This window comes from Pithys albifrons, chromosome 3, assembly GCF_047495875.1.
Source record: "Pithys albifrons albifrons isolate INPA30051 chromosome 3, PitAlb_v1, whole genome shotgun sequence".
In the NCBI taxonomy this organism is placed as follows: domain Eukaryota; kingdom Metazoa; phylum Chordata; class Aves; order Passeriformes; family Thamnophilidae; genus Pithys; species Pithys albifrons.
Window position 1 is genome coordinate 5,204,357 of NC_092460.1, and position 17,943 is coordinate 5,222,299.

The following is a 17,943-nucleotide window of genomic DNA, read 5'->3' on the forward strand; positions in this document are numbered from 1 at the left end:
CAGAAGCCAGCTCAGGATATGTTGTGGTGGGCTACTGTGATTATCTAGAATAGATTATGAGAGAAAGAAATGGCTGGAATGTCTCCAGCAACCATTGGAGTTCCCAAGAAGGTTTCTTTCCTCATGGCAATAACTTTTAGGCTAATTAGAAGCAGAAAACCAAAACGGCAACTGACAGATTCCCGAGACACCAGGTGTTTACCAGAAAAATCTGTTGCCCAGGCAGACACTGTTCCTGTTCTCAGTGGTTTCCATAAGCTTCTCCCTACCAGACAGGAGGCTGTCTGTCTTCCCAGTGTGTCTGTGCACTTCTCACTTCTGAGAATTGAGGAGGATTAAAATCACCTTCAAAGAGGAGAAAACCAAGTGTGGATGCTTCCTGGATCCATCTCAGCAACTCCAGAAACAGTCTGAGAACCACAATGGTGTTTTTCACCAGGTTCCTCATGATTTGGGCAACAGCAGAGTATCAATGTTTTGCTCTCCTGTCCTTGCCCAGCCAATGGACTGCTACAGACATTGGACAACACTGGATTTAAGTAATTCCCAGTACAGTTTTACTTCCTACCATTACACATTTTCTCAAGATACATAAGCACCAGGCATTACAGGTATCATGGTTTCATACTCACGTTATACTTTGCTAATACCATGCAGTGCTTCTCTGCATTAAATGGTGGGGTTTTGTTTCCCACAAATAAGAGACCTCTGCACCATAACATATCCTATAGACAGCTCTATTCATATCTAAAGCCCAAGGATTTTTTTTATGGGAGGTGAGGGGGAAGAAGATTATGTATTTATTCAGAAATTAAATGAGATTAATAATTTTGAAAGTAATTTACAAATAGCAATCAGCCACTGCAATGAAGGTCAAAAGAAAAAGGACACATTAGCAATTGAATATCTTTCCTCCCTTTAAAGTTTTAATACAGCATACCTGTTAATAATGGAAAATATCCTTCTTCAAGAGTAGCATTTTCAAAAATTGGTAGGATCCTTTTGCTAATTCTAATCTTCTTTTAATAAAATAATTTGTTTAAAAGGATTATAAAAAAGCATGAAAATGGAATGCCAATAGAAATGTACTGCCTATACAATAAATAGTTAATGTATTTTCTAAATGAATGATTTAAAATAGCTATTAAAGTAAAGAGAATGAGCTTATGTTTCTAGTAATGACTTCTCTGCCTCAGAATGAAATCTGTAAATCCCTGATTGCAATTTCACATCCCAAAAGAACAAGCAGTACTGGGACTGATGCTTATTGCCTTTATCATTAATACTAACATACCACATATGTAATTTTTATATTACTAGTTTTACTATTTAGATTTATACTTGTGTATGCTTTATATTTTAAATCTCACACAGCTATTCTGTCACAAAAATAAAGCTCTCCTTCAACAAGACTTTTTTGTATGTACATTCAAACATGTATACACAGACTTTCAGTATAACTGCAATTTTATTCATAAGAGCACATAATGATTCAGGCTGTGATTGTTAATAAAAATGCATTTCTAACCATCAAATTTGAGTCTATTATTCTAAGTTAATTGCATTTGCCCTAAAGAGACTTGCGACTGGCTGTCAGCCTATTTGTGTCAGTTCCATTTTATTCATCAGTCAATCTTGTCTCCTCTTTTTTCACATCCCATATATTGATCAAATAGATTTGTTAGCATGCCTCTGCAGCTTTAAAAAAGTTTTTGTTATTTGTCAGGTTTATTTGATTACTATATTAGTTTGAGTGTTATCTTAATTGTTATTCCAATAGAAAATAAATGCCCTTTGATAGTCCCACAAGATTCCCATTAAATATAATACATATAACAAGTTAGTGGATGAAGTGAATGTGGTAAGAAAATAAACACATTAAGCCTATTTTAAAAGGTGGTATTAATCTGCAGCTATATTGTACTTGATCCAAAAGACAGGAATAGAATGAGTACAGTGTGAAACAACTTTGATAAACATCAGTGCCGTATCATTGCATATTATGCTATGTATAAAATACTTTAAGAAAAATATGTGTGATATAAAATAAACTGAAGTCTTATCTGGAAGAGTGGGGTTTGTGGTTAAGTGTGAAATTGAATGATATTAAATATGGCTTTGGACACTAAAAATTAGGCTAGAGAGGCAGTAAGCAAAAGCAGGTGGAAATGCTATGTTATATGGGGCAAATTTTTGGTAGGGAGACAAAGACCCCCAGCTTTTAGGGAGGTATTTATTGCAATAAAAATAAGCATCTACGCAGGTACTTTCTTAAAAAATTAAAAAAGCATCTTGTACACATTAGTCTTACCTCAGTCTTGTCAAAGAAAAAGGTGATGCAACTAGTTTTCCCATATGAATGTCTCAGAAAACTGTCTCCGATACCTTCATTATCTGCAAGACTACATAACCCTGGCTCCTTGCCTAACCTTGAATCTGGGATCTTCCCAGCTGGTACCTCAACTTACACAGTGCCAGAAATACCCTCCCATTTGAAAAGACATGAGAAGTTCATATGTTTTAAGATAGCTACTCAAGATAGAGAAGTATTGATTTAACAAACATTTTAGGAAACAAAATCTTGTGCTTTACTTGTGTCAAAGTATATTGTCTGATCCCATCACTTTCTGAAACTATGATATGAAATTACCAAATTTCTTGTAAAAACTAAGTTCTTTCATTTTTTTGGCCAGGGTTAGTCTATCTATCATCTAACTTTATTTACTGAATACTTGGGTTTCTGGTCTGCATAATTATCTCTAACCAACTGCAGGGGAATAGGGTGAGAATAAGGACAAAACCAGACTTCCAAAAAGCAATTTTTTCCTGGCTTGGATTCTTCAGTCAAGATGGGATGACCTGCCAGCAGGATAGGCTTGCCTTTCATTGATTTTTCTAGGCATTTAGGCCAAGCTGAACACCTATCACACCTACCAGGTACATGGTTTCATCAACACCACCCTGAGGGGGGACCCATCTCTTTATAGCAGGGGTATTTTTAAGTGCCAATACCTAGCTGTGGATGCTTGAAAAGTCCAACTCCCAAACTGTTTTTCATCTGGAACCTTTTTATCAGTATTTCATACTAAACTAGTATGCTAAAGCATCAGATGCCCTAAAAAAAGCTCAAATTTGCAGTCCTCCTAGAGCAGTTAGCAACACTCCTGTGATTCAGAAGCACACGGTGTGATGATAGTTTCAAGCTAAGCTGTTATGACCAGCTAGTATGGAATATAAACAGGAACAGATGAGAATAATACAGCCTCGACATTTGAGACAACAAAGAAAGAGTGAAATGATTGCTACATAAAAGACATTTCAAAGACCTCCCAGAAAAGCAGGCATAAAAATCCCCAATAAAAAGGCTCAGCAAGAAAACTGTCACACCCCCTAATCCTCAGCAGACTCTAACAAGATGTTCGCATGAGCCAGAGATTGTCTCCTTCCCCAGAAGACAAAAGGCACAGAAATCAATACTGTCTAGCATAGGATTAGGAGGAAAGAGATAGATAAAAAGGATTCCTTAACCCTACAATTAGAAACCCCAACTCTCCAGCCAAAAAGATAATCAGAAACAGACTGCAAACCTGTGTTGCAATAATGGCTGTATCTTTCTTTACCCTTTGAAAACTGATATATTTTCTGAAGATTTTTTTGTAATTTATTGCCACCCTAAGAAAGGTTTTGATGGCCACTTAGCTACAGACAACTGCTGCTACCAAACCACAATTCAGCACACATGGCAATAGTCCTATTTCCCATTCGACCACCTCCAACCAAGCAAAAATTATATTACCAATGTTTGTACCAACCTCCCAGTAAATTGCACAGCTAAAACCAAAAGTATACGTAATGCACTTGTAACAAATGATCAGCTTACTGTGCCCTGAACCAGACACTTACACAGATTCTTCATGCCAAACCTGGCATCAGCATGTGCTCTGATTAAAATGGAAACAACTTAGTTGTTATAACGAACATCTTTAGCTTTATTTGGTATTACTAATGCTTTTAAACAGAAGGCAGGGTACTGGCAAGAGTAGAAAACAGACTTGAAGGGGGAGGAAACCTGCAGGCTGTAAAGAAGCTACAGTCTCCAAAGTCTGACCCTCCTGCTGTAGCTAACTAGTGACCATAAGCTCTGAGAGCTGTAGAAGTTTGCTGCATAGAAATTTAAGACTCTTTCTGAAACTCAACAAGGCAACCACAAGACATGGACAATAACATTTACAAACCCTAATATGTTAATTTTAAGCAATGACTTCAGCATCCAAGTATGTATGCTTAGGAGCTATATGACATCCGATCCCGTCAGATCTCAGAAACTAAGCAGGGTCAGCCCCGGATTAGTACTTGGATGGGAGACCTCCTGGGAAATGCCGGGTGCTGTAGGTTCTAGTCCTGAGGACTTCACTGGCACCGTCCAAGCTCTCTTGGCTGTGGCAGATGAACCTCAGGACTTAAACAGTGGGGCCAGTTCTGCACATGCTGAGCCTCACCTAAAATCCACTGTGCAGGCTGGAAGGGCACACCCACATGGGGACAGCCCTTCCCAAATCTTCGTTCATGAAGCCGAGCCACACACACATACATATGTGTTCACACTTTACAGAGGGTTAAACCATGTAAGAATTAAATAGTACAAGCACCCATTGAGTGACAATCAGAATTTAAGTAGTCACCACATCCAATCCTACCAGCCTTTCCCAGTTTTGCTAGTACCACCAGGAGAGGAAAAGTCAAATCATTTTTGCCCCCACACACACCAAGTGCAGCACATTTGCAAACCCTCTCTCTCTCTCCACGCTCTTGTAATCCTACTGTCTACTGAACCTTAAATTTCCCGCCTTAAATTAACGTTCCTTGGTCTTGTTCTGTGCAAGCTAGACACTACCTCAGAGATGCCTCAGATCCTGTGGCAGATGAAATAATCCCTCTAAGTAAACTACTTGAAGCCACTGAGAAAAAGGTTGACAGAGATGCAACTTGAACCATTATAATTTGTTATGAAAAGAAAAACAGAAGAATCATGGCTTGAAATAAATTCATAGGGGAAAAAAGCACACATTTCTGTTCTCTTTTAGTAAAGCTCAAAGGCAGCATAAAGCTCAGCTTCCACATTCTTGTAGAATTAAAAGGAGAAATGTTATCTACAGATATACAAGTAAACTTTCTAGGTCTCAGTCCAGATGAGAACAGGGAATTCACTGTGTTCCTAAAGACTGCAGCTAGCAGTGCACTAGACAGAGCAACACAGGACATGAATCACCATGGGATGGGAGCAGAGGGTGGTGTGGTCTTCATGGTGGCACAGGCAAATTTATCTCTCCTCAGACACCCAGTTCCCAAGGGACTCCAAGTCTTGCCTGTGGCATAGTGCCAGAGACTCACAAGCCTTCACCTACAAGCACACTTGTCCCCAGGAAACAAGAATTTCACTGCTGTCCTGATGAAAGGCCAGTCATACTTCAATCAAGAACCTGGGAATGCGGTCATACTCCCCTGTCTGTTGACTAAAAATTATTTTCAGATCATATTTTCCTCCTTTTTTTTTTTTTGAGGAAGGTAGGTTCTGGTTGCCACTACTACAAGCACAACCTGTAAATCTCAAGGTACACTAGCATTTCCCACAATTTGTATTCAGATCCAGATTTGCCAAAGAAACTGCAAAACATTGTTTCTTGGAGTGACTCCAGTGTGGCACAAAATCCCACACCCATGGGGATCACAATAACACCCAAGTACTCAGTCATATATAAAAGATCTAGGTCTTCCCCTCCAAGCAGGGGAGAAAGGCATAGACCTACAGACACCATTGAGTTTTCTGCTTTGTCATTGTTATTGATTTTGAGATTCTCAGATACCATGGTGCTGAAAGGCAGTGCAAAACCCTAATACACCAAAAAAAGGGAGCATTGCTATGCTGAAACAGAAAAATAAAGATGGGCAAGTTAAACTTGAACCTTCAACATATCCTAAAACCATAGTTCAGAAAATTAGACTATAGTTATGTTTAATAGCTTAACTTACTGGCTTCAACACCTGCAAGTCCAGATTCTTCACCTGTACCAGCAGTAGGAGAAGGGATGTGATGAAGCATACAGTGATGAGGTCTGTATTCAGATTCATTACCAGACTTTGCCTAGCTGTGATCATTAAGATTTTCACTTTGCCATAGAAAGCAGATACAACACCTGATATGGTAGACTCTGTAGCCAAACATTTCCATCATTTTTAACAGACATTGAGATAGTCCCTCAGAGTTTGAAGCAGGGCCATTTCATTGGTCACGTGTATGAAGACAACTCAGACATGAGCCACCAAAAACCAAATTTTACTCACTCAGAAGCTCGGGGTTGAATGCTGCATCAGAGAGTCAGGATCCTGGAGCAGTCTCTGTTCCCCCAGACAGACCAAATGCTGACAATATAAAAACTTCCTGTGTCCCCTGGGGAAAATACAGAATTACAGACTCATTTAGGTTGGAAAACACCTCAAAGACCACCTCAATGAAAGAGCAGAGGACACCAGATCCTTAAAAGGAAGTGGTGTCTCCCAACTTTTATTAAGAACAGGTTTTTCCAGACTTGTGAACTCATTTAGGGCACTAAGTCTTCAGGCCCAATAGCTTGACTTTATCCTTTTCTCCGCTAACAATACAGTTTGGAGGTGTTTACAAAACACATGTGGGATAACAGAGGCACCTCACCAGCTGAGGAACTTTTCCTGCTTAGTGAAGCCTTCCTTTCCCATTCCCATTTTCTCAAAATGGGCAACCCCTTGGAAACTCAGGTAAGCCCTTCATCTTTCCAGCTCCTTCTCCCCATAGCACATGATCTATGGCACCATATCATGTCAACTACTAAGTGGCACATTCCTTGCAAAAAATTAGCTCAGTAAGTCTAATTCCATTGGGGGATGTAAGCAACACTCTTCCCTTAATACTTATTCTTTATCTGTTTCAGCTTTCAGTCTATCTTTAAAATGACAATGTTATTTGTATTAATATCTCTAAGGGAACATTTTAAGGTTCACTCAAAAAAACAGAGCAAGCACAGAATTGCTGTGCAGCAGTCTAAACCTAGAAGCTTTTGAGTATGAGAGCAAGCTTTTAACCTCACCACCAGTTTCTTGTGAAAACTGAGTAAAAACCCCAACAAAATCAGACTATGAACCACACAAAACCTTTTTGTTTCCATTTCAAGACCTCAGGGGATTACTTTGGTATGAGGGAATCCCCAAACTGTCACCTTTCCAGGACTGCTAATTCTGCATCTTGTGATCCAGAGTCTGGAGTACGCACCATTACACCACGGGACCACCTACTTGGATGGGAGACCTCCTGGGAAATGCCGGGTGCTGTAGGTTCTAGTCCTGAGGACTTCACTGTCACTGTCCAAGGTTGCTCGGCCGTGGCAGATGAACCTCAGGACTTAAATGGTGGGGCCAGTTCTGCGCATGCTGAGCCTCACCTAAAATCCACTGCGCAGGCTGGAAGGGCACACCCACATGGGGACAGCCCTTCCCAAACCTTTGTTCGCAAAGCCGAGCCACACACACGCTTCTGCATCTTACCTGGAGAGCCACTATAATGTTATTGTCACTCTTCCCTCTCTTTATCTGAAGGAGCAAGGTCCATTGCTCCCTTCTTCTCAGCTGAGGAAATTTTTTTGAGTGAGGACTCTCATACCAATTCATACTATCTGAAAGCTTTCAAAAGGTGCAATATGCCAATTTATCTGCTTTCTACCCGGCCTCTGCAGAAGTGGGTAATGCTCACCTGCTCCAATTACTTCTGATAATGGCATTTGGGGAGCACCAGCTGAAGCCAACTTGCGAGAGCTCTCAGATTTTGGCAGTGGACCTCAGCCGTCCTCACCATGATCATTAATTGGGGTGTTGCTGAGTAAGAGGTTAAGTACATCAGGCTGGGCAGCACCCATAGGCTGGGATCTTCCGGTAATGATGGGCAGGTTGTGATAGAGACCATGTCATCTAAAGAAGTTTAGAAAGTCCTATGGTTCTATTAGGACTTTCCCTAAGGGGCCACCCAAGGCCCTGTTGTCAAGCAAAAAGCCTGCATCCAATAGTTCAGTATCTGAAAGGGACCTACAAGAGAGCTGGAGAGGCGCTTGTGACAAGGGCATATAGTGATGGGGCAAGACGGGAATGGCTTTAAACTGAAACAGAGTTGATTTTTATTGGATTTTAGAAAGAAATTCTTTACTATGAAGGTGGTGAGGCACAAGAACAAGCTGCCTAGAGAAGCTGTGGCTGCCCCATCCCTGGAAGTGCTCAAGGCCAGGTGGGATGGGGCTCTGAGAAACCTGGTCTAGTGGAAGGTTGTCCCTACCCATGGCAGGGGGGTTGCAACAACAGGATCTTTAAGGTCCCTTCCAATTTAAACCTTTCTTTTGTTCTGTGATTCTACTTTTACTAAAAACACATATGATCCAAACTTTCTCTGCTAGTTAGAGGCCACTGCTGGGGCTTTGGTAGGCAAGGTCAAGACAACGTTAATCTTCTCTGATAAAGCATGTGGAGGTAAATCATCCTGTGCAACTCAGAAGTCATTGAGATGGTGCTTTTGGCATTTCCCCCTCCCTCCTCTGCTTTTGTTCTGTCAGTCTGAAGAGAACAGCTCGTGTGATGTAATTTAGAATGGAGCTTTTTTAAAGCTTTCACTCAGGAGAAGCTTCAGGAGCTCTGGGGGTATAGCTTAGCTCTAAGAAATAGAAAGAAAGCAAGTTTGCATTGACAGCTTGATCCCAGAGAGAGGTGGCTGCCTGCTTGTCTAACAGGTCCTCTGGGTCTGGATGAGACAGAGACAGAGGAGCAGTCATATTAAGTGAATGTGCGCTGCCAATGTTAAAGGAACAATTACCATTATTCTGCATAGTTCACTGTTTGCTACTGCTATTTCCTTCAATAAAACCTCTTTTCACTTGCCAATTGGAGCTTGTCATGTAACAATATTTCTTATGCACAATACACATACTAAAATGCCCCTGTGTTTTTAATACATTTACAGTTGTTAACAATAGTGGTACAGTGACAGAAAAAACCCCGTACTTGCTTTGAATACCGAACGGACTGAAAAAAGAACAAACCAGAGGCCCTGTTCTGAAGGATTAATGTGGGCTAGATTTTGCCTAATCTGTGTTAGAGCAGTGACACCTCTTCCATTTCTATGATACCTACTTCTTCCTCTCAGGACCTGGACTGTGACCTCCTTGCTTGGAAGGGATTGTACACCCGAGCCTTGTGCAAAACCTTCAGTGATGGTTTTGATGTGAGGGAGTTTAGAACAGAGCACTGGACTCTCACTCACCCCTTTGCTTGGACTGCCCCAGGAAGGAAGGACAAGGGCTGTCAGTCCTGTTGCCTTGGTAATTCCAGTCTGCTGAAAGTTCCCCAACAACCCTTTGATCCTTGTGCATGGTTCACAGACAGGTGGGGGTGTGCTGCCCTGCTGTCTACTAACACCTGAAACCTCAGGTGTCCACTGCTCCCATCACACTGTAACAAAACTCTTTGGGAGCACAGTTCCCGGCAAAGCAGGACAAATAGTGTCTCCCTGGGGAGACACTGGCATTTCTTTGGAGCTGTGGAGCTCTACAGCCTTCCTCCAAAAGCTTGTACAATGAAGACATTGTGCTAGGACTATGCTTGCCAACGTCACAAGGCCAGGTGGAAACAACCGCAGTGAAGGTGCCACAGTGAGAAGAAATTACGTGTTTGCACTTCTGAGCAGGCTGAACCTAATATTTCATGCACCCAAAGGAACAAGCAGCTGTTCAGAAACCTTTGTAGCACAGTCGTGAAGGAAACTTTCCTCTGCTGTAAGATTCATGTTTTCTAAGAACACTATTTTCTTCTGAACAAGTTAATATACATAGGAAAAGACATCTTGAGTGTTCCTTACTCTCCTACACTATCCAGGAATAGTGATAGACTGCGAGTTTAAACACATTCTTCCACTGCACAGTAAGAGAAGTGTGTTTAATGCTGTGAGCAGAACAGTTACCATGTTTGCCTTTGCCAGAGCCGGCAAGACTACACAGTTTTAAGAGTACTTATTACATACATAAGTAACAGTGGATGTCATCTGTCTACCCCCAGAATAGATGTTCTGCATCTTCAGTGCAGGGGGGAAAAATGATTTGAGAAAAGATGAACAGCATAACACATCTTCAGCTTCAGATAGTGCTAATTGCTTTGTCTATGACTTTTCCTGAGGAAAAGAGCAAAGAAACCCAGAGAAGGCTACCATATCGGAGACTGTTTTGGAGCCTGGTTTGTTTTGCTCCCTGGAATTCTTTTCATTGACACCTGGTGATGCTGGATCAAGCCCTTAGGAAGATAAATAATGATTTTTCAGTGCAGTCCAGCACAGGCTGTTCTCCAGCACATGAGGAGGTGTTCAGTTTGCAAAGGAAGATTAATAAAGTTTGTGTAGCGGATAAGTCCATCTCCCAGTCGTGTTCCAGCATGGCACGCCGACGAGAGAGAAACAAACAGAAGCATTTGCAAAGATCTAGAAGTCTTAAGACTCACAAAGATTGCCATTCACCACTGGGTTCAAATCAAAGAAAAGCTTTTATAACTTATTAGAAGATATGGGGCTTGTAGTCATACATTATCATGTGCCAGTTTACCATGAGTAGAGCTATGAGGACTATCTGTGAGAAATGCTGCATCTTCTGTGAGTTGCAGCTCTATTTCACAGTGTTTAAAGTGTTTGGATGTGTTTTAAGAATGTATTTGGGTTTGATGATGTCAATATGCATGGTTTTGATGGTGTTTCCCCCCACCAAATCAAAATGCTGACAGTCTTGAAGCTCCTTTGGCATTAATGCTGTGCAGGGATATCTTTGTGTCCATAACCATGTGTAATACCTGCTTTGGGAATAAACTCTTGGCACATAACTTCAGTGTCATATAGAAAGTGGTAAAGACCTTGGGGCATGAAAGGAAGACACTGTGCTATCTTTTCATTGGAAAGTTCACAAATTCTGCCTAGAGATCCTACTGATATTTTCACTTTTCAATAGATAGTGCTTACCAAAAATAAAACCGAGCATTTTAAGTGCTTTCTAAATGTAATGAAACAGAGTTTTATATGTAAAAAAAATTTTTTTTTGTAATAAACTCAACATTTTCTGTTTACATTACCTATCAATTTTCCAGACTTCACAGTGAACAATTACACAAGGATGTCCATGAATGCGACCTACTTTTAGTTACTGTGCCAGTATTAAATAAAATCCTGTTCACTTCTGGCTACTCTGCTCTGGTTAGGATTTTGTTTTTGAAACTTGATCATGTTGGCAGACAGTCTTAACCTCATTGTGTGGTGAGTCATTAACCATGAGAGGAAGGAAGGAAGAGTGAATTAATTCAGCAGTGCTGTCTAGGCAGGGCAATAATAATAATAACAATAACAATGATAACAATGTTTGTTTTTTCTTTACTTTGAAAACAAGATCAATTCAGATAAGACAATACATCAAAACCTCCAGTTTCACATTCTGCAGTGAGGAATAAAGAGAATTTCAGAGGTTTGAATTAACCCTGCAAAACAAGCACCTGTCCATGAGCTCTGGGATGGACTTCCCCCTGCCCCCAGTGCAGGGTGTCCTTGCAGCCCCATCAGCAGGGTGGCCTCAGGGCTTTATGTGGTGCTGTGCATCCTAAATCCCTGCAGCCCAGGGAGGGTACAGGAACCGACATGACCCCATGGTGTCTGGGGTGACCTACTGACATTAATAAAAACAAACAGATTGCTAAGCCCTCCAACTTGGCAAGGGAAGAACAGGGCTGTGTGTCTTCAGTTCAAGTTCAGTTTGAGACTTACTTGCTCTGAGTTTTTTTAATTATTCCTTTTAGCAAAATATCAGCAGAGTGAAGAAAGGAACAAATGAATATGGAAAGCAGACTTTAGTTTCCTTTAAAAAACCTTTTAGGGCTGTTTTTATGGTAGAGCCACCACCCCACCTACAAGATCCTCTGCATCCATGAAAGTGTTCAAGGCCAGGTTGGAAGGGGCTTGGAGCAATCTGTTCTAGTGAAAGGTGTTCCTGCCTGTGGTGGGTGGTTAGAACTAGATGGTCTTTCAGGTCCCTTCCTACCCAAACCACCCTATGATTCCATAAGTTCAAAAAATCCAATCTGGGGCTTAAAGAATACTTCAGGAACAGCCATTCCTTCTCAGAGACTTCCAGAGACTAGGATCTCTTTCAAGAGCTGCTGGAATAAGAATAGGGTGCCAGGATGTTCTGATCATAAAATTCAAAACAGGGAAAACTAAAAAACCCATGAGCTAACAGCAAACAGCTCGTGAAATACCAACAGATCCTGCTGCTCTCTGGACTAACCCAAGTTCCTGTAATGGATTTATTTCATGATAGGCATTTCATACAGTCACAACAGTGAGGGCAGAAATACAGACCTAAAGAAAAGCATGATAGGGAGAGAGAGAGAATTTGGGAGGTCCAATCTAGAAACAAGGCCTGGGGCCTTTGTCGTGGCTCTCCCAGAGGATGCACAGCTGTATCCTGCACCTTGGCCCACAGGTTTCAGGGATTGCTTTGCCTGTTGACCAGCTGAGGTTATGTTTCTGTTGCAGTTAACATTCAATACAAAAGCTGTGAAGTTCCTGTGATTTAATTTTGTCATTATCACCCGAGGGCTCCGGAGAACTTAATGCCAGGCTCTGACAGGGAGCCATGGAGGGTGCAGGCAGCTGTGAGCCATCCAGTGAGAATGCTGTGAAACCCGTTGTGAATGTTTCTATTCTGTTCATTTAGGGTGTGAATTACGTCCAGTATTTAATGTGGATGATGATGTCTGATGCAACAGGGACTTTTGACTTAGCACAAAAACCCTTTTCATAAAGTGTTTGGTCCCCCTTCTTGCAAAGTTCTTACAACTCCAAGTTGTAAGCGAAGAGCATAAAATTCACACTGATCTCTTCAATTCCTTTTTAAGCATCCTTAAATCCAGCGCTTTTTTTCCTGTTATACATTGTACTTTTTATAGTTAAAAGTAATTTTAAAGCAAAAAAGAACATAAACAATATACACTGACTCTTGACACTCCATTGCTTTTTTAAACTAGAATAATAAAAATTTGCAAATGAACAAAAGAGTGGGAGGAAGATATCTGATTTACAATGTTTTTGAGATAAAGAACACTATAAAAAAAGATCAATGTGAATAATAAAGCATTGTTAACTGAGTCATGACATTTCTATTCTCAGTGAAGATTTGAACAGTAGAGCTCTGCAAATGAGCACCTTGTGCCATTTTCAAAGTGGGAGGAAGACATATAATTATAATTTTTAAAGTGAAGAGAATTTAAAAAAAAATCTCTGTGAAAAAGTTTATTGAAAAACATATCGACATATCAATATGACATAAATTACTTTAATTTTTATTAAACTAGGAGGGGGGAAAACCTGTTTTTGAAGACTGGCTGCAGAAGGCATTCCTTGAAAAGAATTTTCTTTATTAAAAACTCTTTTGCTAAGATGAAACAGCACTGAATGTCAGCACTACCGTATATTTATTCTGTAACTCTTCCAACAGCTGAGATCTATAAAAGAAACATATTTTCAAAACAGTTTTAACCTCCATTGTCTTGATCATTCGTATTAACATTTTTCATGTCACCTATTGAAATCCCTTAAAGGAACCTTTTATTCAGTCAAAATTAATGAAGCCGTTTTCTTACACAGCGCCCAAAAACGAAAAAGGACATAATGTTGTGCGTTTTATTTGACATACGTTTTCTGCCATTTCACTTAGTTGTGTGATGAGAGCAATACTTCATATTTATGCTATCAAATCTGCAGAGAAAAGTGATTTTGAGAGAGAAGAAAACTAACTCTGCTCTTGCTGTGTGTGCAATTTAAATCCACAGCAAAAATACAGCATTGGTCAGATTACTCCAATTGAGTCATTTAGTGCTTTGGCATTCCTGAAGTTAGGGCCCAGCTGTGAAATCATAGTTGGGGCCAAACATTGCTGTTAGGTGAGTGCACATGGCTCCCATTTTCTTCAAAGGGAATGACACACATGGCCAGTATTTAACTTTCACCTCTTCCATTCTTCAGCTAGCAAAGCCAGAACCAACTGAGTATATGCAGGCAATTTAACAGATTTAAGAATATAATCAAGATTTTCCAGGACTTAATAGTGATTTGGGATATATAATTCAATACACCTCAAAACGCAGATGCTCAGCATACTCTGAAAATCAGGCCATCTCAAATGCCTTACTTTAAGCAGGTAAAATCATAAATTACTCTGACTATTTTGGTCATTGGATCCTAACAAACTGGGTGTAGGATAGCTTTTCAAAGTCATAAGCTCCAATTTCTGGCTTGGTTGGGATGCCTGGGAGATTTATGACATCTCAACCTATTTTGTGTCCTGTTTGCACACATTTCAAGCCTGCCATTACCATTATGGGACTTGAACATAGTGCAGGTGCTCTTCTGCAGCAACTGACCCCTTGAGAAAATCAAAGCCCTGGCTCTGCAGGTCCCCTGGGATGGATGGACTGGGCTGTTGGGATGGCCGACAAGACTTTTCAGCTTAAGTGCCACAGAGAAAGAAAAGAATTCATCCTAAAAATCTAGCTGCCCCATGCTGTATGCAGATCTTCATTTCAACTCAAGGTCAAGTGGAAAACTTTCCTACCATCCTTGCTGACTCTCCTCTTCACTTTCCTCCAACTCCATCTGTTCCTCACCCATCTCCTTCGTTCCACACTCGCCTCCCTCTTCTTCCTGTGTCCATCTGTTCCCTCCTTCCTCGACACAAGTTGGGGAAGGGAAGTAAATTCAGTCATTCACTGAACAGATTTCAAGATGAACCCCCTCCCTTTCCAGTTCTAACTTCATTCATCATGGTAAAAATTATAATGAATAGAAATGTTGAAGGTGAAAATTTATTAGGGATTGTGTTGCTTTCTTATATGAAAAGCAGTTAAAGCTGCTTATAAACATTGGCTTCATTCATTTTTTCTTAATATATGGTATAATTAGCAAGAAATATTAGTGGAAGTGCTTGCTATGCAGTCCATCAACACATGCCTGTCAGAGCTTAGGATCTGGGCCAAAAGTTTTTGCCAGTCCTGTGATAGATTTATAATAAGCCTATAGAAGGCTTTACAGTTAGCTGGGTCACTAATTCATGAAGTTAAAATGTATGCAATGAGGTCAAAAATTCACTATTGATAAAATACCTCCTCCTGGGATTGCACCATTAGCTTTGTTACTGCAACAGCAAAATAAAGTAAACCCAAAGCTCCTGTGAATTACCAGTCCATCATCGTAAATCAGAAGCGAAGCACTTGCACAAGTTCATGATGTCATATGAAGCCCAAGATGTATTTATAGCCTTGTGTACTATTTCCTGTTTCCTTACGGCAAAAATAAACAGTCTAAATCCCCTGTATCCTTATGCCTGAGCTCAGCAAATGTAATGGCACAAAGCTATGAAAGCACCTGTGATATATTGGTCTAGAGCAGCTCACTTCTGGTCAGCTGTGGCGCCCACTCTCCCTCTGGCCTCTCCCACGTGGATGAGAGCAGTTCCCGTGGAGTTTGCTCCATCTGCTCCACTCACCGTAGGGATGGTCCCACACCCCCTCCTACTTTCCCTCCCTGACACTTGGAGAGAGAAGAAAAGAAGGTTTAGGCGTTTAAGCCCCAGGCTTGGAGTGAATGGCCTGGCAAGTGCAGCTGAAGTGGAGGAGCTCAGCACCACAGGGACCTGGGGCATCTTGTCCACCAAGACTGCTTAGTACTGGAGATTGGAGCAAAGGCTGAAATTTCCTCTCTCTTCATTTGCTGATGATTGTGAAATCTCATCTACTGTTTCTGTGGTGTTTGGACATAGATGATGCCCTACATTTCATTGCATGCCTCACAGCACTCAGATTTTCTGTTTCTGCCTGAACTGCTGTGTTTGACAGTGATTCTTCTTCACTTCTTCTCAGATGAAACTTTCTCTCTTAGCAATTTGTTTTATTTTTGGCTTCCTTTCCAGAAATGAGACAGAGGATAACAGTAACAGGGTACCATCCCATGTAGCCTCCCCATGCAAAGAAGTTCACTTGCTTCTGTTTGACCTCAAAGCTATAACTCCTGAAGTCAATGACTGTCACTAGGTGGCTGAGGATGACAGCTGTGCCAAAACACATTTATTCACATTTATCTCTCTGCAATTTTTTTTTCTCCCACCAAGACAGCCGCACCAGCTCCCTGCCTCTCCTGGCACTCCCTGGGGTGACACCAAGCAGTGAGGACCATCCAGGTAAGCCACTGGCCCTGTGCATGTGTCACATTGTGCAGAGGTACCCCTGGCATCCCCTCACATTGCTGCTGGAAGACAGTTATACCCCTTAAAATAGCAAGAAAAAGTATTTTGTTTTTCTTTTCACTTTTATTTTTTAAAAAATGCCTTTTGAAACATGAGGTTTTGGTTTCATTTTGCTATGAGTCTTTTCAAACCGAGTGAGTACATATCAAGACGTTATATTTACAAGTCATTATCCATAAGGTCTCGTGTAGCTTTGCCTGCCCCATATCAGGACTGAAGCTCTTTCGGTGATGAGCATGTGGTATATTAAACAGTCAGGTAGTGACAGCAGTGCATGGGATAACAAGTGGCAAGGAGAGCAGCCAGGCATTCCTTTGGTTCTCTTGCTGCACTGATACACTAAGATGCCTCACAGCGAAATTAAAAAGTTACATATCCTAAACTGCTAGGGTTTTCCACACAGTTTAACACTGACCCTTGAGACTCTGCCACAGGGCGAAGGGTCACTGCCAGGGTGGGCTGGGAACAAATGCCACTGGTGGGTACAGCCACAGGCTCCTTTGTCCTTTTCTTGTAAGAGGTGGGTGAGCCCTACCATGGTGATAGATCTGTTCCTTTCAGTGGCATCTCCCCCTAACCGGTTGCTCCAAGAGCTATTTGGACTAGCCAGAAGTTACAGTCTACATCCAGCAGAACAGAGCACTTCTTACTCCCTCATCTCTTATCAAAAAGAGACTCAGAATTGATATATACCTCATATAAAATCTAATTTCGAAAGCATGCTGGGAAACTCCAGCCTCCTGTTCTCCAGGACTGCAAGATGCTGGTTTGTGTCTAAAGGCAATGAAGAGAAATAGAGGTCAGGGGACCTACTCCAAATGCCAGTCTTGGTATCACTGCTCCTCCCTATTAACCAGAGCAATGTGAGATTGACATCAGTGGAAAGTGATTACTTTGTGCTTCCATGAATTTAGACACTGCAGTCAGCCATCTGAATTGCCCAACCACATACACACACACACACAAAAAAAAAAAAGAAATTCCATGTGAGTATTGAGACTATCTTTAATACAAACATGGGTGAACAATCCCAGTCTTCTACTGCAACAGCCAAGGCGACTCCCAGCTTCCCCATATGAGGAATAAAGTTGCTACTTCACGATACTATTTAAAAATGGCACATTGTGGGGGTGTACCTTTAGCTGCCTCTTCCTAACAGTCTAACACTGAATAGTCTGAGATTTCTTCATCATGATGCATTTATTTTGCCCTTTAAATTCACTTCAGTGCATGATTTCTACATGTTAAAACCACAGAAATTTATGCACATCTGATGATGAACACAGACTCTTAAAAGAAGCAGCAGTTGGACCCTCTGCCCATCTCTCATTGTAATTTAATTTTTTATGGTCTCAATTAACTGTTGTCATAAATAATATCAGTTGTATATATTTTTAAAGTTTATATGGCTCCACTTGTTTGTTTCAAACTCTCCACCTACTACTCTTCCATCCAGCAACAAACTATAATAGGGGGGAAAAAAAGGCTAACCACCTTTTTTTTATGCTGGTCTAGCATAATCTTTATTTCTTCAGACACTTTGTGCAAACAT

The 17,943-nt window shown here is 41.0% G+C and overlaps 1 protein-coding gene across 4 annotated transcripts in view; it reads left to right on the plus strand.

Moving 5' to 3' along the window:
- Positions 1–17,943, plus strand: part of MDFIC2 (MyoD family inhibitor domain containing 2) — a 45,009-nt gene that overhangs the window by 19,126 nt on the left and 7,940 nt on the right. For 2 of the 4 annotated variants that reach the window (XM_071549673.1, XM_071549674.1), the window contains exon 3: positions 16,257–16,325. The exons of 1 other annotated variant lie outside the window; for it this stretch is intronic. In XM_071549673.1, coding sequence (XP_071405774.1) covers positions 16,257–16,325 — 69 coding nt within the window. Of the gene's footprint in view, positions 1–16,165; positions 16,326–17,943 lie in introns of those variants that run through there. One more of the 4 variants, XM_071549672.1, reaches the window with a different exon arrangement.